The following is a 27,923-nucleotide window of genomic DNA, read 5'->3' on the forward strand; positions in this document are numbered from 1 at the left end:
AGAAGCTTCCTGGTCAGCTCCAGCCTCGTTTCTATATGTCTTCAGCAATAGAATCTTACTATATGGTCATGACGGGCAACCAAAACTATTGGCCATAGCCTCTGTTGCTTCAGGGAGACCTTTGGAGTTCATTGACCAATGGCTTCTTATAGAAAACTGTTTTACCCCTGACACTGGGACTTTCATTTCATACCACATGTCTTCTGGTAGAAGCATCGTCTGCCCGTGCCAGGTATCCCTTTTATTCCAGGCTTGTCCCCTGTCACACCAGATGACAGCACACCTTGAACTTCAGCCCCAGCTCTTTCATCGCCTTCGCACTGGTGGCACCATCCATCCCCTCCCCCCACCCTGGCATCCATCCTGCGCTCTGGACCCAGCCACTGAGGCCCTTCTCATGCAGCTGCCCTGCCTAGGGGAGGACACAGAGAAGAGTCAGGTCTATGGAGAACACTCCAGTTTGAAATTTGTTCTCTGTTTCTTGTGAGTCCACATTCTGCGTTTTCGAGCGCCTGCCTCACCGTTGAGATCCCCCACTGGCTTACCCACAGATCTTGGTGGTGGAGACTGCAGTGTGGTAAGGTGGGGGACCCTGACCAGCCTGTTCACATCATTCTCAGGTGGGACACAGGTGGGGTGAGTGAATCCTTGCTGGAATCTGCCCAGGCTCTTTCCCAGCTAGCGTCTGTTGCCCTCAGAGCTTGCCTAGGAAGTGGGTCCATCTCACTTGGGCATGGTGACATCTGTTAAAGTAGGCTCACCTAACCTGTGCGTGGTGGCATCCATTGCTTTTCCGTAAGTGACCACATGGCCACTGGGTTGATGTCTCTAGCTTGCAGATCTGACCCACACTTTAGAAACCAGGCCTTTGTGTTCATGTCTTTCTGAAGCTCTCCTGTCCCAAGGGCTTTGGCTCAGGCCTCCCCAAAATGGTGCATCACAATTCCTTGTCTAGACAGTTCCTCAGGTCTCCTCTCAGGAGAGTCTAGGTTATGTTGAGCTGACAAAACCACCCACTCCCATGTCTTTACCTGATGTTTTCACTTTCCATTCCCTCCCCTTCTTTCAGGATATCATACAGCCTAGCTATGAACCCTGTCATTCTCTGGCTTCTTTATCCCAACTTCTGTTCTAGAATCTGGACAGATTAGTGTGGGTTGAGATTACAGTAACAACCCTCATGAACCTAGATGTGGAACAGAATTTTTTTAACTTCCTTTTTCTCTGTCCTTGTGGAGTACAGACATGTGGCTGAATAAAGATGAATCTTGGAATTTTCCTCAAGACTATGACCCAGAAATGATCAAGGAGGAGAAACGGAAGGAACTAGAGTTGGAGATAAGGGTTCAGGTATGCCTGCACTAGCCTCCAGTAGAACAAAAGCATTCGCTGCAACAATTACACTTTTTACAATTTTCAAATTGATGAGCAATCCGAGAATTGACCCCGAGGAGACACAAGCATGCGGAATCACGTAAGAGCCATGTCCGAATTTTCTCCTAGGTTGAAGAGCTGATGCGACAAGAGCTGAAAAACCTCAAGCTGGCTGTGAACAGAGAGAAGGAGCTCCCGGCCCGGGGGAAGAAAGGGAAGAAGGTGAGCGTTAAACAAACATAGGCAGCAGACTCTGCCGTGGACAGCAGCGCCTGCTGGGTAGGTGCTGTTCCCAGGATGTGCGCTCCATGGAGCGTGGTGATCTAAATAAGAACGGCCCCCATAGGCTCACTTATTTGAATGCTCAGTCATGAAGGAGTGATGCTGCTTGGGGGAGATTCGGTGTGGACTTGTGGGAGGAAGCACGTCACAAGGATGCAGTAATAGCAAGTGGGCTTTATGAGTGCGAGAGTCAGGCTGAAAGAAACTGGGTGGGTGCAGCTTCTGAATCGCCACACATCCATCTCACGGCGGTTTGCAGCAGCCAGTCAGGTGGAAGCATGTACAGCGCCTTCCTTTAGCTTCCCGTTTCATCCTTCAGCCCACAGACAGCCCAGCAATTGAGCCAGAATGCTCAAAAGAGAAATCCAAGACTCCTCCCTGGTAATGTTATCAAAGACTCAAGAATCTTATGGTTTGGAGACACTAAGCCATATTGCCTGTGACCCATGAGCTCACTTGCACTGGGTTGAGTCTTGGCATCTCAGGGGACACCTGACCTTAGGACAGTTCTCTTGGTCCATTTTGTGCTAAAATGTAGCTTAACTCTAAAGTCATTTAAATTGTCCCCCAGAGCATTGTTCTGAAGGAACAACACAGTGACCTGAAGCAGTCCCCTCTCCTTACAGGAACAGCTCTTGGTGCCACTTTGAAACTTCATGCATGTCTTCATGTATGAAAAGGGGCATGTGTTCATAACTAGACGTGGAAATTGAGCTGTTCACAGTGGGAAACATATTTCAGAAGTGGCTGTGACCTCCTCCTATCAGATGGCAGGCTTTCTCCTCAGCAGCCAAGCCAAGGCCACAGCAATCTTTTTTTTTTTTTTTTTTTTTTTTTTTGTATTTTTGAGACAGAGTTTCTCTGTAGATTTTTGGTTCCTATCCTGGAACTAGCTCTTGTAGACCAGGCTGGCCTCGAACTCACAGAGATCTGCCTGCATCTGCCTCCAGAGTGCTGGGATTAAAGGCGTGCACCACCACCGCCCGGCCTTACAGCAATCTTGCCTTTTTCCTCTGACCTCATCTCATTCCTTGTGGTCTAGCATCTTGGCGATGCCACCATATCACAGTGGTGCCAGGATCTCTCAAAGGATTGCGGGCGGTTGTGTAGCTAGAAGAGTTTTCACAGCCCAGTCCCAAGCCAGGTGACCTAAGGATGAACTTCAAAGCAAGCTAAAACTTAATCGATTACAAGGAGTCTCATAGGAAAACCATTTAGCCAGGGATGATACACACACACATACACACACACACACACACACACACACACACACACACACACACGACAGCCCACAGCAGTTTTCTGCCCTTTCTGGAGTTGGCGACTTAGTCAGAGATTATCCAACATCCTAAGTGGTCCTTCTTATATGCACGTCTGATTTGGACAGTCGTCATTCACACTCTCCAGTGGCATCTCTGTATCTTCCTCAGGGAGGCCTCTGGGAATCCCGTAGTGGCTCTGGTTTCTTTGCATATGAGTCGCACTCTGTGTCACACCTGTGCTTTGTCACCGGTGGATGTAATATTTTCTGGTGACGCCAGGTTAGCATCTTTCTCCTACCTAAGGGCCATGAATGTAGGAAAGTTTGGACATAAGCGACTATCTCTGGCTCAGAGCAAACCCTTAATGTATATTATTGTGTGGATTTATTGTTAAGTCTAGCTCCTATGGAGACTGGTCCCTATAGACTAAATGAATAACTTGGAGTGTCACAGTCTAACTTCTAGAGAAAGTGAAAGAGAAAGAGAAAAAAGTTGGTTTTTAAAAGTCCAACAGTAATAGAAGAGGGGACATTTCTAAGTTCTTTTATGAGCCCTCCAGCATCCTGAAACCAAAGCCAGATAAAGACACTGCAATAAAACGAAGCTAGGTGTCAGTTTTCCTCACAGGGGAACACACATTTCCAACAAGACACTAGCAAACTGAGTTTGGCAACAATTAGATGGATTTTGCTCCAGGACCGTGCAAGGCAAGGATGGTTTGGCATGCACAGATAGGTCTCTGTGCACCACCACATTGATGTGATGGAGTTGAAAAGCCTAAATCATTGATTATTAGAAGATCAATTGTCTTGTTCTAGGTCATTTCAGAGATGGGGGGAGGTGTGTGGCATAGTTCAATATTTTATTGTGAGAAAAACTCTGAACCAATTAACTATAGAAGGAATTTACCTCCATGCAACACAGCTATGTTAACCAACAATATGTGCTGTTCGTAGAATACAGACATACAGACTGACAGCAAGTGAATGTTGGTGCAGTGGGACAGACAGCCCAGGGAGCCGTGCACCACAAATACATACAACTAATTTTTGTCAAAAATGCGACAGCAATTCAAAGGAAGTCGTCTGCTTGCTCTTTTTTAATGAAAACATTGCTCATTTCCACTTTCTTTAAACAGGGTAAAGGAAAAAAAGGCAAGAAGAAAGGGAAACGGGGAAAGAAGGACAAGGACCTAACAGCTGACAGGTGAGGCGTGGGCTTGTTCTGGGGGTGACAGGTGCAGAACACATAAGAAATGTAGAGATCCACCCCCCAAATCCCAGAGCAGGCCGAGGTGAGGCAGCCCCTTTCAGCCCTACCAAGCACCTCCTAAACAGAGTGGGGGAGTGGCCGGCACTGGAGAAAGCCCTGTCTAGACTCTACTGAAAAAAATACACAACAGCACCACTTGCTTGGAGATAAAGCTGCTTGCCACATCCGTGTTCCTGTTATTTCTAAAAACTCTAATATTTGCGTGGGAGTCAGGGGGTGGCACTTACTAAAAATGGCTGAGAAGATAACATCATGAGACTTCAGAACGTGCAAGCTGAGTTTCTTCTGGGCAGGGGGAACCTCATTTTCTTTACAGCCTCACCCTGTCCCCTTTGCACGGCTTGGAGGGAGCCAGAAGAAAGATGTGTTACAGCTGGGTCTCCAGGGAACTCTTTGCAATCTTGAGGTTCATTTGCCCAACTTCAGTGCTAGTAGATGGCTTGAAATGCTTGTGTTTTGTGAAGGCATCACTTTGTCAGGGAGTTCAGTCAACGCCTGCCGACTGGAGGCTGGGCGTCATTCTTATGCATCCTCCTCTTACTGTGGGTTTTGCTCATAGCAGACATGAATGGCATCCATGGAAAAAGAAGCCTCCTGAATTCTTGGAAGTCCTCCTGCAGTCACCCCCGAGGCAGGCAGAGTAACCCACAGCTGGTGTGTGCATGGAAGTAGCCCCCCTTGAGGTTACATTGTTCAACGCCTTGGCGCCTCCAAGTGTCCGAGGGTACATTTTGAGTCTCCGGTACCCTCACTCATGAAAAGACAGACATCTTCCATTGCACGAATGCTGAAACTATCCAGGACAGAGATACACGATACGTGGTCATTTTGAGGGGAGTCTGGCCAGATGGACACATAGAGCCACTGAGTTTATATCCATTTGTTTTTGCCTTAGTTCCAAAACAGAGTGAAGTAATGATAAACTGGGAGTGAAAACTGGGGTGTCCCGACATGACCCTGCTCCTTCCTAGTTAAAGGATTCGTCCACTTTCCTTTGTATTTGCTGACCGGCATGGCTGCAGAGGTGGCCTCCCTACAATGACTGCTAGACGCTGAAGGTGTTCTGGGATGCTCCCTTGCCCTGGAATCTGTCTCAAATAAGTCAGAAGCAGTTCATTCTAGCTTCCTTTCTGATTCTGCGATAAGAACACTGGTTGAAAACAGATTAGGAAAGAAAAGGGTTATTTAGCTAAAACTCCAAGCCATAGCCCATCATTGTGGGAAGTCAGGATGGAGAGTTGAAGGTGAGCCTGCTCGCTATTCCGCACAGCACTACCTTCAGCCAAGGAAGTCACTTACAGCCAAGGAGTAGAACAGGAACTGTGGAGGAGGCCAGTTGCTAGCTGGCTCGTTTACTGGCTCACACCTAGGTTGCTTTCAGATATAGTCCAGGATCATCTGCCTAAAGAATGATGCTGCCCACAGGGTCCTGGGTCCTCCAATATCATTTAATGATAAAGACAAACCCTGACAGGCATACCTGCAGGGTCGAGTCAGTCTGATCTAGATGACCCTTCAATTGAGACTCCTTTCTCCGATAACTCTTAAGCTGTGTCACATGGAGGTTACAAATCTTCCTCATCCTGGCATCCAAGCCCCTTTTTGAGAATTGTTGTTGTTGTTTTGTCATGTATATACAACACAGAGAGCCACACCCACCCGACACAAACACAGATTTGGATGATTTAGCTTCCATATAAGAATTATCTTTAAAAAAAAAAAAAAGAATTATCTTCAGCCAGGAGTGGTAGCAAAGTCCCAATACTCACGAGGTAGGCAGATCGTTGTGAGTTCAAGACCAGCCTGGTCTACATAGTGAGCTCCAGGACAACCAAAGCTACATAGTGAGACCCTGTCTCAAATAAAACAAAAATAAATTATTTTCAGGCTGGGCATAGTGGCACGTGCCTTTAATCCCAGCACTCAGGAGGGAGAAGCAGATGGTACTCTATGACTCTGAAGCTAGCCTGGTCTACATGGTGAGTTCCAGACAACCAGGGCTATATAGGGGGAAAAAAAACCTTCAAGACTGAAAAGATGGCTTGATCAGCCTGTGAAGCTCCAGATACCACATCAACACATCAACCTCTGGCCTGCACTGCATACACACACATAGCGCGCGCGCACACACACATACACACAGAATTGTCTCCAGTATAAGCAATTCTTGCTTTTTGTAGATGGTAAGCTGCTGTGCTAGCAAGTTCAAAAGAAACAGAAATTTCACAAAGGCTAATGATTTATAGGCTTACAGATGCTAACTGAAAATAAAATTCTAGGCCCATTGTATTACTATTACAGGGTAATTTCTAGCTCATATTTGGACCATCATGAAGACTGATGGAATCATAGGAGGTCTCGGAAGCCCATAAATATAATGGGAAATTATTAATGGGAAATATCCAATATGCACATGGTTGGCTGAAAATACTGTTTTCAAAAAGCCTAATTTATCCCTAAATTGTAGAAATATTTCAAAAACCCATTTATTTGCATATATGAAAGCATACTTCAGAGAAGTCGTGGCCCTGTGTGTTAGCGTGTGCTGGTGACAGAGGCCATGTGTTTCCTCCCCAGGACCATCGATTCTCTGTACAAGGAACTGGTTGAAGAAGGCCTGCTGATCCAGTCTCTGAAGGTCAAACTCTCCGATTACATCGGTAAAGTACACTGAGAACAGGGTGCGCATCTGTCGCAAGGCACGCGTGGGTGCTAGACATGCATGCCGCGTGTGTCTCTCTCCAAACTGTGCCGTTCCGAAGAGTCTGTGTTGCTCTCCAGACATCTGGGTTCTTTGTTGATTTCTTCACTGTTTCATACAGGTTAAATATTTTTGACAGGAGATGCATTGGTGCATCCTCAGGCCTCTCACTGGAGGTACCCTGAGCCTCTCTGTCTTGTCTGGTGGTGTTTAAGTTGAACTGGTGGTGAAGATGTTGTCCTCAGACTCCTTCTTGGAAAGCTTCCTTTTTCCCTTTACAGATGATGAACAGTCTCCAGGGAAGAACCTGGGACTCACTCTAGAGATTGCTCCAAGCCATCTGTCATACAAACACCTGAGAATCCACTGGCAATTTTTGCCACCCAGATGCCCATTTATCTCCTCCCCTCTCAGAGTTCAGGAACGTGGGCTCCGGCCAGCCTCACCCAACCTTCATTTATCCAGGAGTCTGGCTCTGTTTGCTGAGCCTTGAATATGGAAACTTCTGTTCTATGGTCTTAGCCATCTCCTCACTACCCCACCATCCCATGGTATTCTCTTTTAGATGTTTGCACATGTGTGTTGCACGTATGCGCACAGGCATGTGGAGAGCCGAGGTTGACCTGTGTCTCCTATTGTCGCGCTCCACTCTATGTTTTGAGATAGGGTGTCTCACAGAACCTGGAGCTCACAGATTTAGCTGCTAGGTAATGAGTTCCCCACATCCTCAGTCTCGGCCTCCCCGGCACTGGGGTAGATGCACACCCCTAGCCTAGCATCCACCAACTCACTTCCTCATGGTTGCCTAGCAAGCACTTTACCCTCTGGGTTATATCCACAGCCCTGGTTTCCTTCACGTCCATCTTGGCAGAGCTGGGTGACACAGGAAGCTAATTTACAATCCCGCCCTTCACTCCCAGCCTCTGACTGAACATAGACCTACCAGCCAAATGGAGGGGGCTTGGTTAGTGCTGGTGCTTTGATAACTGATCATTACCTCCTGGGATCCATTTCTGATTTTGGACCAGCAACCTCACGTCTTCAGGTGTCCTTCATCAGAAAAGCAAAACAGACTTCCCGTGTTACACATGGCCCACCCCTGGGAAGAGCTTCCTTCTCAGCCTCGCTCAGCCAGCTCGTATCTGATCTTCTCATCCAGAAACAGTCAGTGAAAAATGATCAGCTCTCGCTCGTCCTCTACCTCACCGGTTTTGATTTTCTTTTCTCGGTTTCTTTAGCATTTTTAGACAGAGGTGGCCCCCAGCTGACCCTGGGTGACTCATGCCCTATGAGAGATACCATCTCAAAGCCCTGATTTTCCTATATGCGGGGCAGGAGAGAGCAAGAACCTCGGACACAGCAGGCTGCACAGCCTGCACATTCCAAAGACCAGGGACACAGTGCTCAGCGATGCTAGGACCTGAACCCAGCTTTTGGAGCCCTCTGGTTTGCAGCTCCTCTCTCACGTTAGCCCCTTAATATACCAGACGTCACCCACACCACAGCAGATCAGGGCTGCCCTCCCCACTCTCAGCTCTGCCCCTACCCAGATGCTCAGCTCCAAGCACTGACCCTGTACCCAGAAGTCCAGCAGCAGGCTCCTGGCCGGATCTCAGGTTCACAAGAAACAGAACATTTAATCTGGCTTTGCAGCCACTACATGGTCAATGCTGTTCAAACACACTCAGCTTGAAGAGCCCAAACCCCACTCCTAGAGAGCAGTAATCTCCAGGTTCCTGTGTGAAGTATTCTGGGCACTTTAACTCCTTTACCACAGGGTTAAGGCTGGATGTTCAGTACTAGGGACGGTTGATCAGGATAGGCAAAGCTAGCCCACCCCAGCCTTCCAGCATCCCTGTCCTTCCCTGGATCTTCCAATGCCTTCATTTCTGCTACTGTGGAGTGGAAACGACCATAGCAGCAGCCCCAATGCACGAATGTCAACACTGTGTGAGTCACACCCCCAGTTCTCAGCGCTTCATCAGCCGCTGCTCCTGTTAGCCCTCTGCCAAAGCTGTTGTCACCGTCATTGGTGGACTCGGGGAGTGTCTTCAGGGTGCCCCCACCCCTCTCCTACACCACATTTACTCAGAGCACCAAGAGATCCCGCCACCTACAGACAACTCAAGACTCTCCTGAGTGGTCTTGGCACACCATGGCTTAGCAGCTGCTGCACTTGATGAGAAATGGACCAAAGCTCCCTTCATGCCAGGTCACATTCTCCTCGGTGCTCATCACCTCTGCTGAAACTTGGAAGATTCCACAAGCTTCTAAAACTCCACTCCCGAAAGCCCGGAGTATGCCGGCACACAGGCATGGTCTTGCATGTGTTCACCTGGAGATGTCTCTTGAGTCACGTGGTATTTGTACTCTCTTTGGAAGCTGGGGAGCTCACCCCAAACACAAGTGTAGTTCTTCAGCATTTCCAGAAATTCTCAATATGCATCGCTATAGCTGGACCTTAACCCTGTAACTATGTAACACTAGGCTTGTCCATAGACCGTCACACCACAGACAGTTCCCACTATGTGTGACAGGGGTGAGTTAGCCAATGTCAGTGATGTGCCAAAGACCACTGTTTATGTTCATAGATGCTCCTGAGTGCCCTCACCCCTGTCCCTGAAGGATTCCTTTAAGAACAGAGATAGATCAGTTAGCGTGCGGACCTGACTTCTGTCCCTGGATCCCATAGACAAGAAGTTGGGTATGGTGGCACCTTCTTAGTGTTGGGGAAGTAGAGACAGGTGGCTCCCTGGTGCTCACTGGTCAACAAGCCTACCTGGTACCAGGCCAGTGAGAGACCCTGTCTCAAAACCAAGGTGAACAGCTTCTGAGAAACAACAGAGATTGACCTCTGGCCTCCAAATGTGTGTGTGTGTGTGTGTGTGTGTGTGTGTGTGTGTGTGTGTACACGTGCGCGCGCACACACACACACACATATTTTGATAAACTGCTCCGTCCTTCTTTCCTTTATTATTTCTATATTGAAAAGAACGGAAACACAAGTAGCTGATTTTGTTTTGATTTCCAGGGTACTGTGTGTTTCTGGTTGCTTTCAGCTGTGCTCTTCCACGCGGCTTCTCTTTGCCTTGCTTGCTCTGTACCTACCTGGTACATCTGTCTTAACAGGGATCGCAAGCCTGGCAGCTTAAATGGTGGAAAGTGATGGACTCAAGGTTCTGCAGACTGAAAGTCTGAGGTTGAGGTGTGGCAGGGTGGGTTCCTTCTGAGGCTGTGAGGAAACCACCCCACCCATCCGCCCTGCTTCTGATGTGTGGATGCTTTGCCCCCCTGCACCCTCGCTCTGGGTCCCATCCTCCCTCCAGGCATGTCTTTCTCTGTATCCAATTCTCCTGTTCCCGTAAAGACATTTTCAGGCCACCTGGTGGTCCCATTTCCTAAAAGCATCTTCACAGACACCCCCCCCCCCACACACACACTTACAGGTAAGGTCACATGGTGAGAAGCTGGGCTTAAAGACTCCAGCATCCAGATTGTACCAGAACTCAGTTCAGCCCTCCGTGCACTCCAGGTTTCTTCTCTTTCAGCTGTCCTGCATTTCCTGGCCCCATTTCACGTCCTTTGCCTCACTACCCTTTCTCCTGGCTTTCACCTTTTCTCTCCCTTCTGGAAGACCTGATGCTTATGCAGGGGATCCAGAACCTTCTAAGCTCTGACTCTGGAGATGGGGAGGGATAATGGCTCCCATTCCGGGCAATCATTAAACACAGAGGCATGCTTTCAGAGTGAGGCTCATTACTTGGCAAACAGCCCGGGCTAGTTGGACCCTTCTCTCTATCAGAACCAACACCCACTAATTTAATTTAATATAATTTGTTTAAATAAAATCTGCTAGGTTCCAGAAAATATGGTCTGCCTGGATATTAATAAGGATTTACATAAGCAAGAAAATTGAGGTCACTTTCACAGCCCTTCTCATGTCGTGTTTACTGGCGGTCAGCACTAGATTTAACGGTTGCTACAGGGTCTCTTTCCCTTCTGGTAGAGGCTAAATGAACCATTCTGCTATTTATTACCTGCTTGTTAAAACGCAGGAGTCTCCGGATCCGTAATGCAAGTGTCCACTATCACTCATTCCGCCAACTTATACCGGCGTCCTTGCCAAGGACTTCTTGTTTTCAGGCCGAGGATTTGGATGGCTGCCCTGCGCAAGACAGCAGCCAGTCTCCCAATGGTAGCTCTAATTTTCCTCACGTTTGGAAATGCTGTAGGCATTGGGTGTCTTTGGCATTTCACACACAGGAGTGTGCACGCTGCATCTGTCACACACACACACACACACACACACACACACACACACACTCACCGGGGTCAATGAGGACCTGAAGTGGGAAAGAAAGCATCTGGGTGGACAATCAAATACCCTGTCTCCTTCCGGGAGTATTTTCACCGCGAATTCAGAAACAGATCACAGGAATCATAGCGGTACATAAAGGTCCATCCTCGTGACAAATGGAGACAGCCAATCTAATTTTCTTGGTGACCTTATCTAAATGAGTTAGAAAATAACACTTCAGATTTATGGCTAGTTACAATTAAGCCCTTTGATATCTTTAATTAAACCTGTAGAGATTTATTTCCGTATTATTCCTTTGGTAACCCCTTAAAAATGATAAAAATGTAAATTAATATTGCCCTCAACAGGAGATATTTCTATTTATCCTAAATTAGTCTCAGGCCCTTCCTCTCACTCTGCACTGCCCGGGCACACGTTGCACGTGGCTCTTAAATAATTTATCGTGGGACGTTGACAATTGAAGGAATAATCTCTTAGCATCTCAAGCAAAACCTGCAACATTTTAGATTCTTTGTCACTCAAAACTTTATCTCGTTTCAAACAACACGATGCCTTTTTCTGTCTCTTTATTGTGACTATGAGGGGCAACACTGAGGATCACATCCGGGGCCTGGTACATGCTAAGCGACCTGCATTTTTTTCCATGAGAGATTGTTGTAGCTGTTGACATAATTTGTCTTTTATTACTTCTGGCATCGCTATGCTTTCTTGTCTAGTTTCTCTTCAAACCTTATCTACGAGAAGTTGTCCTGGGTTCATTCTGCAGCTGGGATAAAAAATCCTCTGACCAAAAGCAACTCAGGGAGGAAAGAGATTATTTGGTTTACACTTCCAGGTCACAGTTCATCATTGCCAGGCATCAGGGCAGGAACTCCAACCGGGAACTACTCCTGGAGGGAGACCTCTTGCCGCCTCGCTCCTCTGGCTTTTGTTCACTTACTCATCCATGTTTAGCTGGCTTCCTTATAGAGCCCAGAACCACCTGCGTAAGGATGGTGCTGCCCACTGAGGACAGAGTCTTCCTCTATCTGTCTAGACAATCCCCCCATAGAGAAGCTCACAGGTCAGTCTAATCTGGGTAATTCTTGATCAAGGCTTTCCTCTCAGATGGCTGTGGGCTATGTCAGGAATATGACTGGGCCAGACGTGTCCTCCATAATGGCTCTTCCAAGTTGCATCTATGTTCTCTGATCCTGCCTTTCCAGACCAGCTTGGTTTCCCATTCGCTCATCCAGGTTTCCTTCCTCCCCAGGTGAGTACAGCTACCTGGGGACCACTCTGCGCCAGGTGGCTGTGGAGCCCATGCCTTCTCTACTGGATGTCAAACAGCTCATCACACTCTATGGGATCCTGCCTTTGGGTAAGGCCTGGCAGTTCCTACAAGCTGAGGCAGCAGCCTCCCTTCTTGCTTTGATAGTGTTTCCTGTTTGACCCCGAAAGGACTTTTCGTTTTCCCACCCGAGAATATGAAGCCTTGTCTCATTTCCATAGTACATGCCCAACATGCCCATCAGAGAAGGGCCTGCTGGGAAGAGTGTTTCTGTGCCATCTTTGGGTCCAGTTTGCAGTGTGGCAGTCCGCTGGAGACAGGTGGACTCTGTGAAGTCAGCAGAGCCCAAGGGCTAGGGCAGCAGTGTGCCTTCACATGGTGCCTTCTGTGACTGCATCCTCTCTGAAATTGGTGGAATGTCTTTCCTGTGTACTCAGTCTTTCCCCAAGTCTCTCCTGATCTTCCCCAATGTCCCTTCTCATGAAGGAAGAGTTCCATCACATGCTTCAGACACCTCTCTAGGGCGTGCCTAAGGATGCAGGAAGGCATGGAGTCGGTCTTCCTTCCCTCTGGTTGGTGACTGCCTTGGGAGGGCAGCACCCCACACAGTGGCACTCTGCCCACAGCTCTGAAACTGGAAATTGCGGCTGATTCACCTGCTTCAATTACTGTCCCGCTTTGACTTCAGACCTTAAGTCTGTTGGCAAGAAAGCCTCACGTCCCCCCTGACATTACATCACTAGTAGTAAACGTAATTGGAGGACCATATAAATATACAGGTTCTATATTTCATATTGTATCCTGTACAAGTATAACATATTGGAGAACACGACTTAATGTCAACAAACTCGATATGTAATATTCACGGGGCCAACTTAATAAAGTCCATTGAGCCTCGCACCTTGTTATAACAGAGTGGGAGACAGAGAACACAGTGCTGGGTGTGCAACATTTGTCCCCTTGGCTTGCAGGACCCTAGCATGCTTGGTTTTCTATTCTGCTTCTAACACCTCCCTTGAGAAGACAACCTACCTCCTCTACCTCCCCGACCCCTTTGTCGTGGAGGACCCTCCCACCCCCACCCCTCACTCCACACCACCCCCATCCCCGGCTGTCATCAACAGCTGCCAAGGCCTCCTGGCCACAGAGTCAGCTGGAGAGCTTGTTCTCCTGAGGGAGTTTGATGTCACCTGTCAAGAATGCAGACACGAGCAGGGCAGATGAGCTGTGTGCACAGATATGCCTTCGGGGCTGTTGAATGTAAATTTCACAAGTCACCTCCAGCTGTGAGAGCAACACGAGGAGATGTTGGCTGCTGCCGGCACCATTCCCAAAGCTGCCCCTTGTCTCCCCGCACTCCTGGGGAAGACTCATGTGGAAAGTGGTGTCCTGTTACCAAAGGAACCAGGCAAGGCCTTAGGGAGCACTGATGGTTCAGGTCACTTGAGTGGCAGCCGTGGCAGAAGTCCACAGAGGCCACTTTCCATGTCTGGTCTAAGTGACTAGAACTAGGTTTGAAGTTCCATAGATTGCCCTCAGGGTAGAAGAGAAATCCCAGGACATGTCTAATCGGGTCTGGGGAGATCCAGAGAAGAGGCTGAGGGTGCTGGGGAGGGCGCTTTGCTGGGTAGATCTGGGTTTGTTCCTGTGGTCACCTACCCTCCAGAGCCCTCCATCTCCAGACGGCAGAAGTGGGGTCAGGGCCTAGAACTCCATTCCTCCCGTTACCCTGCAGTCCTCCAGACCTTCGACAGGCCCTAAGCCCAAGGCCGGAAGTGCCCTGACTCTCTAGGCCACTCCATAAGATGTCAGAAAGAGCTGCAGTTGCCAGGCCTGTGAGGCCCCCTGGCTCCCTGCTGAACCCCAACCACAGAGACCTTCCCTGGACCCCCTCTTCACCTCTGAATGGTCTAGGTGGCCCCTACCTCAAAAGGCGACATCCTGCATGCACATCTGATACATCTTTCCCGAAGTCTCCTTCTGCCCCCTCCCCAGATTCCGTCCTCCACGCTGTCCTTTCCCTCTGCCACCCCTTCCCAGACTCTCCCCATCCACCCCTGACCCAGCCAGCACCCTCGGCAAGCCTAGGACTCCCACCCACCTTTCAAACACCCACCATCTGTCACCAGTCTCGCCACCTGCCCCATCACTGTCTTTCCCAGACACCTCACCAATCAAAATGTACACAGCTCCTCCAAGACCTACCTGGTTAGCCTCTGTGCCTCCATCACTCTGACCTTCCTCGCACACTGCTCCTGGGTCCTCCTCCAAAGTCCAGCACGTGTGTCCCCTTCTCCCAGAGACCAACTGACGCCCCTAGCTTAATTTCAGCTTCTCCAGCACCCGTGGATCTTGAGGTTCCCAGCACCCTTTGCCTCCCATGGCAGGAACACCTGAGGCTCAGTCCCATCCTGGCTTCTCGTTGCAGGTCCACTGTCTCAGAGCTCAGTTCCCTCCTGACTTAAACTCTTAGCAGCTTATCTCAAGGCATTTCCACATTTAAAACCCACCCTACCTAGCCACGGGAGCACGCAGGGCTAGCCAGGGCCATGCCCAAAGCAACCTTCCATATCAAGTATGAACAAAAGAGGAATGAATGGCCTCTATCTCCTGCCACCAGAAAAGTGCACCCCTTCATCATGCTATGCTGCTATACAACTCCCACTAGCACGAGCAATGTCCCCTTGCTGTGTCACCTGAAAGGACACGGAGAACAGTGAACAACTATAAAAATATGTCTCTGATTGTCACACAACTCCCTGTACCTTCTCAGTTATCCCTGAAAGGAAAGGAAGGGACATGTTATATCGAGCCAGGCATGATAGCACATTAGAAAGGCAGAGGAGAAGGATTGGGCCAGCGTGGGTATAGATAGGGTGAGATCCTGTCTCAGATTTTATGATTACTGTTGTTGTCATTATATTCACACATTAACAGCCAAGACATGGACACCCAGCGTCACTAAAACCAGAGTCCCTCAAGGACAGCTGCTTCCCTCGTCATACTGGCCAGCACTGAGTTCTGTGTACCTGGTACCTCCTGAGTGCCCGCTCTGTTCTGCCATCCCCAGCCCCCATGTTGGAGAGCACCTGGCCTGAGGTGTAGACTGTGGTTGAGGTCTGGAGGCAGCAACAACAATAATCCAAGTTGCTTCACAGCCACGTACCAGACAACCTTTGCTCCTGACAGCCTGGGGCCAGCTCAGGAGAAACACCTCTCGGCTTTGCCCTCTCACCCCATCTCATAGGCTTCAATACATAGGAGAAAAGAAGGTTCCAGAGAAAATGAACGTCTCAGCCGATCTCATTGTCTGTCTCTGTGCATTCCATTCCCAAGCTGTCAGAGGATTTAGTGAAGCTCTTGACAGAGAAACCCCACAATCATCACACACACACACACACACACACACACACACACACACAGCTTGGGTAAGCTATTGCGGGAATGCTCCTTAAAATTTTGAGTCTGAAAAAATGCAGAACCAGTGAAGAGAAGCTGGCCTGGAGGACCCCAGAGGCCCCAGAGCCCAGTGGGGCAGAAGGTGAGGCTTGGACTTGACATGATTTCCTCGCATTCATGGTGGCCAGAGACCCCTTCATACAATGCAGCCACAGCCTGAGGCCCGCTAGCAGAATAAGGACCTCTGGCTTTCTTGGCAGCATCCAGCAGCATTGGCCTCTGTCCTTTCCAGGGTCCCCAGAAGTGCACGAGAAAGCCCCCTTGGTGAAGTCGCTGCTGTTGGCCGGGCCTCCAGGGGTGGGGAAGAAAATGCTGGTCCACGCCATCTGCACAGAAACAGGAGCTACCCTCTTAAACTTGTCCTCCTCCAACATCGCCGGGAAGTACCCCGGCAAAACCGGCCTGCAGATGATGCTACACTTGGTTTTCAAGGTACGTGCCGTGCTGGGGCTCCTCTTTCGAGTCCAAGTGACACTCCGTTTCTGCAGATCATTCTTCTAGACCAGCAGACACGTTTGTGTTGAACTCCCGTGTCATCTGCCCCCGCCCGCATAAATTAACTCGTTCTCACATATGGCTGGGCATCACACAATTAGAAACAGCTTCTTCGGAGCGTAAACACCCTACCGCGCCACCCAGCCCTGACTCCTGCGGCCACGGGGTTCCTTGCTAAAATGCCTGCACGTCTCCTGGAAACTCAGACCTGCGTTTGACTTCCTCGGCTCATCAGTGTGGGAGCTGTGTGTAGATTGCTCCTCATGTGGTATAAATTACGCTGCTCTGTTTCCCTCTCGGCGCTGGCTCTCCCAGCAGGTCTGAAGGAGGAAAGAGCAGGAAGCTAAAGGACAAGGATGACACAAGGTCACAGACAGCGCCTCAGAGGACCCAATGCACTGCCAGCTCTGCGACCTTAGTTAAGTTCTTAACAGTCCCTTTGGGTCCCATCACCAAAAGGAATGAACCTTAAAGAACTCTGATAGGAATCTTTTATTATGCTATGAAGAGTTTACAAGATGTAATTTTTGACTTGGCCGAGGACCTTGCGGTCATCCCCCTGCCTGTCAGCTTGGAGTGTAGAAACCAGTGTGGCTGCACACACTGTCTAGGCTGGGCACTGGGCTGAACCTGCCCTTCAGAGCTATAAGAAATGGGGACGGAGTGCCAACGAAACACAGATAGAAGTGAGCCCCTCCTAGGAATGCTGGCCCAGTAGATCTCAGATGAGTGAAGTCAGGAGTGGGCTTCATTCCCTCAGCCACCTCTCACCATAGGACCCTTAGGGAGGGTTGCTCTCTCCTCCTTTCGTGCTTGTCACAAAGGAACCCTACTGCACAACGCTTCCGGTCACAGGACGCCTATCTGATGTGCTCTGCTCAGATGACTGACTCCTCTCATGAAATATCTCTTCAGGGCCTGGCCTGCTTTGGGACAGATGGATGGGCGAGTGCGTGTGTGTTTGTGTTTGCATGTGTGGGAAGCACATGTGTGAGTGGGGGTAAGCATGCAGACGTGTCAGAATGCATGCAACAGCCAGAGGTCAACTTGGGTGTCATTCTTCAGATGCCCCCCACCTCATTGGAGGAGACAGGGTCGCTCACTGGTCTGGACTCACCAGGTAGGCTGATCTGGCTCTAGCCGGCAAGCACCAGAGATCTGCCTGTCTCTACCTCCCCAGCCCCGGAATTAGAAGCTCACACCAATGCCCAGCTGTCTCAAATGAGTACTGACTGAGGATCAGGCTTGACTTTTCCCGCTTATTCAACAAGCACTTTACCAAGTGAGCATCTCCACCAACTCCCTCACTGCCTACCTTCCTCATTGGCTTCTTGGTTTGTCAGAATTTTTGTATATCCTAGATATGAATCCTTGTTACTCGTGAATTGTAAGCATCCACATTTCCCCAGCCCCTCTTGGGCACATTGTTCCGAATATGTGCTGGTTAAATTGTCAATTTGACACAACCTAGAATCACCTGGAGAGAGTCTCAAAGAAGAATTATCTAGATAGGATTGGTCTGCAGGGATTGTCTTAGTTGCTAAGTGATGTAGAAAGATACAGTCCACTGTGGGCAGCACCATTCCCTAGGCAGGGGGTCCTGAATAAAGAAATTGAGCTGAACATAAGCAAGCAAGAGAGAGCTATTCATTTTCCTCTGCTCTCGGCTGAACATGAACCAGCTGTTTGAAGCTTCTGCCTTGACTTTCCTGCTGTGATAGACTGAAGCCTAGAAGTGCAAGGCAAACAGAGCATTCCCAGCCTATGTTGCCCCCTCCCCTGGAGCCGAGATCCCAGGGCCTTGTGCTTGCTAAGTAAACGCTCTGTCACTGAGCTAAACTCCCAACAGCCCACTGCAACGCTGATTTTACTCCGGATATTTTATCACTGCAACAGAAATAAAACCAGGACGGTATTTCTCCTCACAATGCCCTGTGATGTAGACACTGCCCACTACCTCCATCACCAATACCGGGGTTACAGTGCTGCTTTGTGTCCCCCGAAGTCCAGCCGGCACCTCCATCATTCATAACCTGAGTTATGAACACACAACTTGTGCCTGGGTCTCTTCACTTCACACACAGCGCCTGTTGTGACTCTGGGCACAGACAGTGACCTGAGCCTTGGCAGGTTCTCCCTCTAGGAAAGTGAGAGCCCTTGTCTTGATAACAGATAAACAATCATGCACTTCCTAGAGCAATCCACAACCCAACGTTATGCGGACAGGAAGTGCTAGACATCAGGCTATTAAAATGTAGGCCGGCACATCATCCACCTAGGCCCCTTGGTGCCAGGAGCCTGACACACACCTCATTAAGCGTCACCTTCGTTGTATATGTAGCTGATTAATGAAAGATCCAGAAGCCTCGGGAGTGGGAGTCATTCAATTAAAGACCGCTCCAAGAGGCCACTGTGCCCTGGCATGGCAGACATAGTGATCTGCATTTAATTAACCAGAGGAAGGCAGGATTAGGAGCCAAGGGCAGGAAGCCGGAGGGTGTGGCTCACTAGGACCCCAGGAAGTCGGAGGGTATGGGTCATTGTCGAATATAGGACCCAGGCCGTGGCTCAAGGGCAGCTAGGCTGGCTCTGTGGAGTTTGCTGGAGAAGAATACAGCAGGGCCTTATTACCCATCATGCTTCCTGAGACTGAATCTCTGGGGAGAAGCTGCAACTGCTAGGAAACTGTGCATGCCCTCGTGGCCAGTGGGGGACACTCAGTCTCCCATGGCACCCCCAAAGCAGGGTGGGAAAACAAACCTCTGGTTTGCTTCATAACCATAGATTCAAGTCCATTTTGTGGCCATGGCTCCTGAAGAATTCTTGTATTTTACGCAGAGTAGCAAGGGAAGGGGTCTCCATTCAGACACGTTCAATGTAAATGGGGACAAGTTCCTTCAGATTATCCATCCAGTTGGGGTAAGATGAAGACAAGAAGGTGTTGCCTTTAGAAAATACTAGAAATTCCTCGTACGATCAGTCCAACATTTGGAACACTGTCACCGTGCCTCCGGCTCCTGGTGTAGGCAGGGAGAACTGAGGGTAGAAGGTGGGGAGACACAGGGGGAACTTTCATCTTCAGGGAGCCAAAGAAAACCCAAGGGGACAGAAGTGATGGCATGGGGGAGTCCTAGGGCGGACCCAACTCTGCGGATGCCTTGATCTCAGGCTTGCAGCCCCCAGAGTATAAGCCAAGGCATTTCTGTTTTTAAGCAGACAAAAAGAACAAAACATTGGTTGATTGATATATGATGATCCCTGAACAGCTATGTGTGGGCAGAGAGGCCATTTCCCAGGAATCCACAGGCACACGTCTCTCTGGGTCTTATGACAGTCAATCAGAGGCAGGGATACCAAAAGGATACCAACCGGAAGTGAGGCACACAGTAAGCAGTTATACGCACTGTTCAGGTGTGAACACCAAGGGCCTGGACACTGAGCATCAGTCCTCTAAGGGTGTCTGTATGAAGGCCAGGGTCACCTCCCAAAGCACGATGAAAGTGGTTTCAGATTTAGGGATGGGGTCCAGAGCAATACCCATACCTTTTCCTGCACACACACTTTATTCATAGCAGTTTGAAGCCAATGTCAGGTTTAAGCAGGATGTGTGGAGAGCTCACTGTATTCTTCCCCACACATATATGGCCCCCACCACCAGCATCCCACAGTGTGAATGTGCTGTGGTCCAGGGCTCAGCACGCCATGTCCGCATCATGCCTGTTAGTGTTGGGCGTCTGGGTAGCCAGAGAAATATCTATATTATATTACACTCTCTGACTCTTCAGCATTTAATCCTGGGAGGATAGAGTCAAAGTGAGAACACCCCGAAAGGATCTCAGATGTCGGAAAATTCACCCCAAATTGGAGGCATTGTAATCTAGAAAAAAGAAAAAGAAAGGTTAGGTCCCTTGATCACAGAGCCACGTAGTAGGTGTGTCTCCAGCTCTGGGAAAAAGGGAAGTCATTCGAGAGGGAGGGAGGGAGGGAGGGAGGGACGGAGGGAGGGACGGAGGGAGGGATGGAGGAAGGAAGGAGGCCAGTTTCTCCAGGGAGATGATAGTTTTGACTGCCCTCCAAGGACAAGCGGGGCCAGAACAGAGAGAGCACATCAGACCATGGACACCCTGCACTGTCGGCAGAGTGTGAGGGAACACAGTGGACATTAAGTCCCGAGTGCAGGAATTGAAGGCTGCTGATGTTGTTCATGGAGGAGTGAGTGATCTGTGGCCAGGCTTAGTTAGACATCACAAGCAAGGAAGGATGCTTCTCCATCCTGAAAACACTTAGGGGGCAGGGGTGATGGGGTATTAACTGCAGTCCAACCTGCCCTGGAGACTTAAGAGTGCCTGAGTATTCAGCCCATATATACCCTGTTCTTCCCAAGATGCTCCAACATTAGTGTAGCATGGAGGGGGCCCTTGGGCCAATGTACAGAAGGGCGTAGACTGGAAGGAATGGGACTTTCAACACATTATCCTCACACGTGTGAACACAACACTCCATCCTGACCTCTCCCCTTACAGTCACAGCATCATTGTGTCCATTTCTGTCAGCGCTGCCCTGTCCCCCAACACACTGCCCATCAGAAGCTTCCTCAGGAGTCCATGCATCCCTAGTCCTTCTCCTCTCCCCTTCCTCAGTTTACCTTCTTTTCATCAGTTTCAGGATACTTCTGCTCTGTGGTTTGTTATCATTTGCAGTTTCAAAACTAAGTTAGCCCCTTGCTAGGACTTGAAATCATTTAGCAGATTGTATAAAAGATGGTGCAAAAGATGACAGCAATTAAAAATCGAATGTTGAAATAGTGGGCTTGCAGAAGAAAATGTCTTCACATCCTCTTCAAATGGACCTCCTAGTTAGTGAAGAATGTGAACCTCCAATAACCTGAACCCTTCTGTTCCTCTCCAGCATGGCAGCACCTCGCACAGACTCAGGATACTGTATCCCTGCAGGCAGGGAGGGGACCCCACCATCAAAGATCCCCTCCCTTCAGCCAATAGCAAATGCCCTGCCAGTGTTCACAGAATAAAGAGCGAGTGGGTGGAGGAATGGGCTTGAGTGGTCCTTTCCAGCTTGGTAAACTGAGGCAGCCTCAGTTGGGTTTTGTTTTCCTAAAGTTCTCCCTATCGTGTGGGAGAGAATCCTAACACATCCAGGGCTCATGTTTGTAACACATGATGTAGGCATATTTTGACAGCTCAGACAGTGTGTCGTGAGGCATGATGCTTGTGGTAACCATTGAACAGTGTGCTCGGAGGAATCACAGAACTCGGTGAGGACACCTTGTTTTCATGATGCTCAGACTTAGTCATTGACAGAAACATTTTGGTATTTGATAGGACTGAAGAGCCCTCTGCTGGTCGCAGAGTGAACTATTCCACATGACTTCCAGAGGTTCAATTACATTTAATTGGCCATGACCTCAAACTATCTGTATAATTTAAATGAAGCTTCTCCATAGCTGCATGAAATTTAAAAGGGCAAAAGACAGCATTTTTCATTAACAAATTGTCAAATCCATTTTTTTTGGTTAGTAATAACATACACAAGAAGTATGGGATAGCAGACCCGGGTCCTTATTGTTGGTCAACAGAGCCTCCACTCAAAAGAGTACAGGCAGGTAGAGCTTCCAGTAACCGTTGGCTGTCAGTTCCTTAGACGTGGAAATAGCAGAGATGAGACCCAGCTGTCCAGGCCTCACCAACTCAAGCCGAAGGAGCCGGTGCTAAGCCGAGTGGCCAGACTGCTCCACTGACTGATGAGGGAGAGGAACTGGCTATGGTTTGGTGATCATTACAATGGCTTTAAAAGCTTTTATTCTTGGGTGGAAACAGCCTGGCCTTGAACTTGGTGGGTTCGAGATGGTCGGCTTCCTCTACAGACTACTGAGCTGCTGAGGCTAAAGTCTTCTTGCACAATGTCCTGGCCTTATGATGGCTCACTGACCCTGTGATGAAGTTTGTAGAAAAATGCAAGGGTGGGGTGGAAGAAATATAAGCCTTCTAGCAGGCAACTGTCCAAGTCAGCCCTGGATTGTTATCTTGGGCAAAATATCTTTTCTTCTTCTTCTTCTTCTTCTTCTTCTTCTTCTTCTTCTTCTTCTTCTTCTTCTTCTTCTTCTTCTTCTCCTTCTCCTTCTCCTTCTCCTTCTCCTTCTCCTCCTCCTCCTCCTCCTCCTTCTTCTTTTCTTCTCCTTTTCTTCTTTGTCATCTTCTCTCTCTCTCTCTCTCTCTCTCTCTCTCTCTCTCTCTTTTCAAGACAAGGTTTTTTGTGTAGCCCTAGCAGTCCTGGAACTCTGTAGATCAGGCTGACCTTGAACTCTGAAATTCGCCTGTCTCTGCCTTCTGAGTGCTGGGACTAAATGCGTGCATCCCCACCATCTGACAATATGCTTTTGGGTGATCAACAGGCCTGTGTCCCGGTGAGGTGAGTCTGACCCCTTTGGACAGTGAAGGATGCAGATGACATGAAGACAGATGTCTAGCACTTTGTACCACCCCAGTCTCTGCAGGATCTTGTAAAGAGCCAGCCTTGCTATACAAATGGGATCCACGCAGTGACTGTGGCCACTGAGAGACCAGTAGTGGCCCTGGCATCCTAGGCCTGGTTCTTCTCAGTGTTAGGTTGCTTGAGAATGAAGCCCAAAAGGGGTAATAAACTCCATCTAAGGCTAAATGCTAACCTGAGCCTGATGGGCAACAAGTTGAAAAGAACTTAGAAGAAAGAAACTGGCCCTGGTGTGAGATTCTGAAACCTCAAAGCCCACCCACAGGGACACAGTCTCTCCAACAAGGCCACGTCTCCTAATTCTTCCAGTCCTCAAATAGCATCACTCCCTAATGACTCAACATTCAAATATATGAGCCTATGGGGGTTATTCATATTCAAGCCACCACTTTAAGTTTTTGCAAGTTGACCTAAGTGGCCATTATTCATCCTAACTGCCATGCCAGAGGCCTTATCCAAAGCCATGCTGGAAGCAAACCCAATGCATTAGTCCTATGCTGGCCTAGTCAGAGTCTGGCCTTGTGACCTAAACTGGTGTTTTGTGACAAAGCTTTGAAAGAGTATAAGGACCCGGGTAAAGGTCCACATACCACACTTTTAACAGATGACAGAGTTTTAACAGGCCCAGAGTTTACAGCTTTTAGTCCCTTTGTGGGCCCTACCTGTTCACTGGAGGTGGGTGGATGTAGACAGGTAGACCCTCCAAGAGACTATGACTTTAAACCCACACAACCTATGTGCGACTTCCACCAGGCCCTCTCTCCCCAGAAGTCATTCTAAGGGAATATCAACCATGTACCCCCAAAATGCCCATCTAAGTACCAGTAGGTCTAAGGTGGGTCAGAAGTCATCTCTATATTCAAAATAAAGTTAGAACCATGAATGACAGTCCCTCATGTTATGATGTCAGAAAAGTAATTTCCTGTTTGGAGAATAGACAGCCTGCATGACAGTCCATGGGGCAGTGCTCAGAGCTAGAGACCCTTCCCATGTCTATGACTGGCAGGGAGGGGTTTGTAAAGATGGGAAATGTACAAAGACAGCTGTAGAATAGGCGGATTCAAGAGGCCTGTTCCAGTCTATGCTCCGGAGCTCTGCCCGGTGGAGAGCCTGTCCTTGGCAGGCATGTTTGCCCAGTTGATAGAGTCTGCAGAAGAAATCCAAGAAGAGTCCCCAAAATGACACAGTCTAGGGGTCTTGGTTGGGTTCCTTTTCTCTGCCAGTTAAAGGAGGAAAAGGCAGGAAACATCTGAACCACAACGGCAGCAGCAGAGAAACCTGCACCGCAGCCAGACTCACCGGCAGGGAACAGTGCTTGCTGGGAGTGAGGAAACACACACACACACACACACACACACACACACACACACACACACGTAGCGGGCAGACACAGAGAGAAGGCTCTGCAGAGGGTGACCCGAGAAGCCGAAATTGGTCAGTCTCTTCTTGAGGGCTGGGGTCGGAAAGCCCCTGAAGAGTCATCCCGCCCCTAGTTTAGGGAGGATCAGCCTGAAGAAAGGAAGGATGGTTGATTGGTCCAGAACTGTTGTGACCTCCTGAGCCGGGGTGGGGGCACTTGTGAGGCAAAAGCCCACACGGCTTTTGTTTTAGGCTGACAGGCTTCTGATTCCAGTCAGAATACTGAGGAAGAAGTTGGCCATCTTGGAGATTTGCTGCCTCTATTGCCTAGTAATGACCCCTGTTGCTGTCTGCCCACCAGGGAGTCAACTCCTAGACTCTCACAGTGTCCTACAGTGGTAGTCCTCTCTCCTTCACTCCACCCACATCTCCTACCTCATCTCCCTCCAAAGTTGTCTTCTCTGAGCCCTCACCACCCCAGCCAAGATCTTGGTGCCTCAACATAATAGATCGCTGGCTCCAACCCTCCACCTGCAGTACATTCATGACCTTCCCTTGAGACTCGAAGAATGTTGAAGCTGGAGAGTTATGAAATAAGATGCTTTGACGTCTCTGGGCACTGATTTTATTAAATAAAAGGCCACAGAGGAGGACGAGAGAAGCAGAGAGGGTATTCCTTTGTCTTGTGGCATGTATTCACCACAAGGGTGACAGCTGCCAGTCTGGTGGCTTGGTTTGTGCTGGTCACTCCTCAGATAATTGTTTTGAGATTTTTTCAGCCCATTCACCATCCCTAGCATCCCTGCAAGGCTGCACCAGAGCTGGAGGGAGTGGCTGTGACGATTCCAGGGATCACTGGCAATGAACGGACTTGGGAATTGGAGAGAGGGGAGCTTCATGGAAGGGCCGGGCCAGACACAACATAGACAAACTGTTTTAGTCCATTATAGCATAGACAGAAGGGTGTGTGTGTGTGTGTGTGTGTGTGTGTGTGTGTACGTACTTACCTGTCCATGTGTGTAGAGGTCAGAGGTCAGTAATGATTGTCTTCTTCGGTCACATGCTACCTTGTTTTTTGATGCAAGGTCTCACACACTGAAGCTGATCTGGCTGTTTTGGCTGGTCTGGTTAGCCAGCAAGCCCCAGGGGGTCCTTCTGTCTCTAGCTTCCAGCACTGGGGTTACCGACATGCACCGCTATGACAGCTTTGAACCTGGGCTCTGGGGATCCAAACCCAGGTCCTCACGCCTGCACAGCAAACACTTTCCTGACTGAGCCTCCCCTTGATTGAGTTTTTTATTCCCTTTTCTCTAGCAATCAAACTCTAGAAAGGAGAAAATATCTAGTGATAAAAATAAACCACAGGAAACAAGGCGAAAATTAAGCCCCCATAAATGGAGATTGCCCCAGATTCAGAGGTCACAGTGGTTCAGGTTGGAGCTCGGTAGAGGTAACGTCTATGGAGAAAGAGCTGGGTTTGTAGAATCAGCAGAGTGTTTGTGTCTCCATCCTCCACGCATTCACCTCCAGGGCCCCTGCTTCTCTCCTCTGAGGCAGGGACTCTGGAGCTGCCCCATGTCCTTGGTCCAGGGCAGCTAGGGAAATACGGGACTAGCCTGTGCTTTCTACACCATCCTGGCCTCTGTCCTGCTTCTGCCATTTTGCAGCTGCGTAGCCCGGGTCACCTCTGACTCTCAGTATTCCTGACTATGAATAGGGTGTTGGTAATGGGGCACACTTTGTGCGATCGAGTAGAGGACATTGGATGCATGGGAAACCCTGGGGAGGGGGCAGGGTTCAGCAGGTGATGACTGTGTTGCACGCACTGGCTCCGTGTGCAGTGCCCCTGCCCTGTGTCTGGTCCAAAGCTGTTCCTCCACTCACCACTAGACTGTCCTCAGGGACACTCCACACCACTTGAGGTCGGGGATTTTTAAAATCAGACTTGAATTCTCAAATTCTATGACACAGCGTCTAAAAGTCGAATATCTCCCCAACTGTGCTGGATCCTAGGGTATTGGGGCACGCCGATGCATCTGACACAGGTGTTGGATCAAGTTCAGTCAGCATCTGCTTTGTCACTAGAGGTCCATAATCTACTTTCCCATATGGCATAGAATGCCAGGGGACAGGCTGCGCCATCAAGCCCCTGGTGACTTTTCTGTCAGCCATTGAACAAATGACTGGGCTTGAAATCCCACCTGCTGCCAAAACGATGTTCCGTCAACGATGTTTCAAGAAATGTACAAATAAGAGTTCCCAGCTCGGTATGGAGCTGGTATTGCCTTTGTCCACCACAATTTCACACAAAGCTCAAATTGTTGCAAAAACACTTGAACTCCACTACTAGGTGAGTGCTTTGAAGAAATTGTCAGGTGTGTGGCAATTATTCGCATGCCTTGGTTTAGTCCAGTCCCAACTCTGCCATGAAGCCCTGCTCGCTCTAGCAAGGCTGGGAGCCACCGGCCTGCAGGGGAGCCCCGGTCACAAAGGCACAGGTGAACAGCCACGAACAAATAGCATCATGGGAGCCCTGATGAAACTGTTTTCCGGTAGCAAGCAGACCTGAATGAACCTGGGAACTGTGAATAGACCGCGATTAAGACAAGTGGCCCCGTTCCCATTCACTTTCCGCCGAAACCCGGGGGTTTAGTACAAACCAAACCAGGCAGGGGCTCTGGGCACGGATACAGGAATGTGTCCATTAAGACAGGCCTGTGGAGGTGGAGGCCACCCCGTGGCCTCACCTCCCAGCCAGGAACAGAGATGCAAAGTGCACGCACAGATGATCCGTGCAAGGGGGCAGGGGACAGACACACTTCCAGGTGACCTGAGGGCCGGCCTTCCTTGAGGCGTGCCAGGGATGCCCCAGTCAGGACACTGGGAAAGAGCAAACACCCCTCAGGAAGAAACACGTTCACCTCTAGGCCGGATCTTGTCCTCTGCAGGTGGCTCGCCAGTTTCAGCCGTCTGTGGTGTGGATCCAAGACACAGAGAAAACCTTCTACAAAAGAGTCCCGCAGGCTGAGAGGCAGGTGAGTCCTCCGGGTGGCCTTCTTGGCATTCTTTGTTTTCCTTCCTCTGGGGGAGGGAGCTCACCAGGAACCATCTCTACTTTTCAAGAAACTCTTAGCTTTTTCAAAACAGTAAGGGAGACACCACCGGGGCTTTAAATCCTTCCACAGTAGGCCCTCTGCCCTAAGTGCTTGTCAGTATTTGAAAGAAGCCAGGGCCTTGATTTTTATGAGGCATAATTTGGAAGAAAAAAATGAAAAATATAAAAAAGGAAGGAGGGAGGTTTTTTTTCAGCCCAAACATGATTCAGAGGAAAGAAACAATACCGAAAACTCCGCACAGTTACAGCCAGGGGCGCACACAGAGTTATTATTACAATTTCCTATTGTTCATAATAATAAATAGCAAAGGGCCTGGAATTCGGGAACAAAGGCCATCAACAGCAATGCTAAGTGCCCTGCATTCAGGGCCTCCGGGGAGCTCAGTCTCAATTGCTTCCTTCCTCCTTTTCTCTCTTTTCAATGGCCCCCCTCCCCCACACTTCCCCCCCACAAATCACCAGCAAATTTCCCACATGTTTAAAAAAAATTACAGATACACAGGCTTGTT

The 27,923-nt window shown here is 49.2% G+C and overlaps 1 protein-coding gene across 3 annotated transcripts in view; it reads left to right on the plus strand.

The window, feature by feature from the left end:
- The window catches only part of Iqca1 (IQ motif containing with AAA domain 1), a 119,404-nt gene that overhangs the window by 72,813 nt on the left and 18,668 nt on the right, over positions 1 to 27,923 (plus strand). For all 3 annotated transcript variants that reach the window (XM_050163114.1, XM_050163113.1, XM_050163115.1), the window contains 7 exons: positions 1,244 to 1,350; positions 1,504 to 1,596; positions 4,057 to 4,124; positions 6,768 to 6,850; positions 12,462 to 12,569; positions 16,171 to 16,370; positions 27,248 to 27,334. In XM_050163114.1, coding sequence (XP_050019071.1) covers positions 1,244 to 1,350; positions 1,504 to 1,596; positions 4,057 to 4,124; positions 6,768 to 6,850; positions 12,462 to 12,569; positions 16,171 to 16,370; positions 27,248 to 27,334 — 746 coding nt within the window. The remainder of the gene's footprint in view (positions 1 to 1,243; positions 1,351 to 1,503; positions 1,597 to 4,056; positions 4,125 to 6,767; positions 6,851 to 12,461; positions 12,570 to 16,170; positions 16,371 to 27,247; positions 27,335 to 27,923) is intronic.

The sequence above is a fragment of the Alexandromys fortis genome, unplaced genomic scaffold, assembly GCF_014885135.2.
Source record: "Alexandromys fortis isolate MF-2015 unplaced genomic scaffold, M_Fortis_MF-2015_v1.1 scaffold_139, whole genome shotgun sequence".
Lineage (NCBI taxonomy): Eukaryota > Metazoa > Chordata > Mammalia > Rodentia > Cricetidae > Alexandromys > Alexandromys fortis.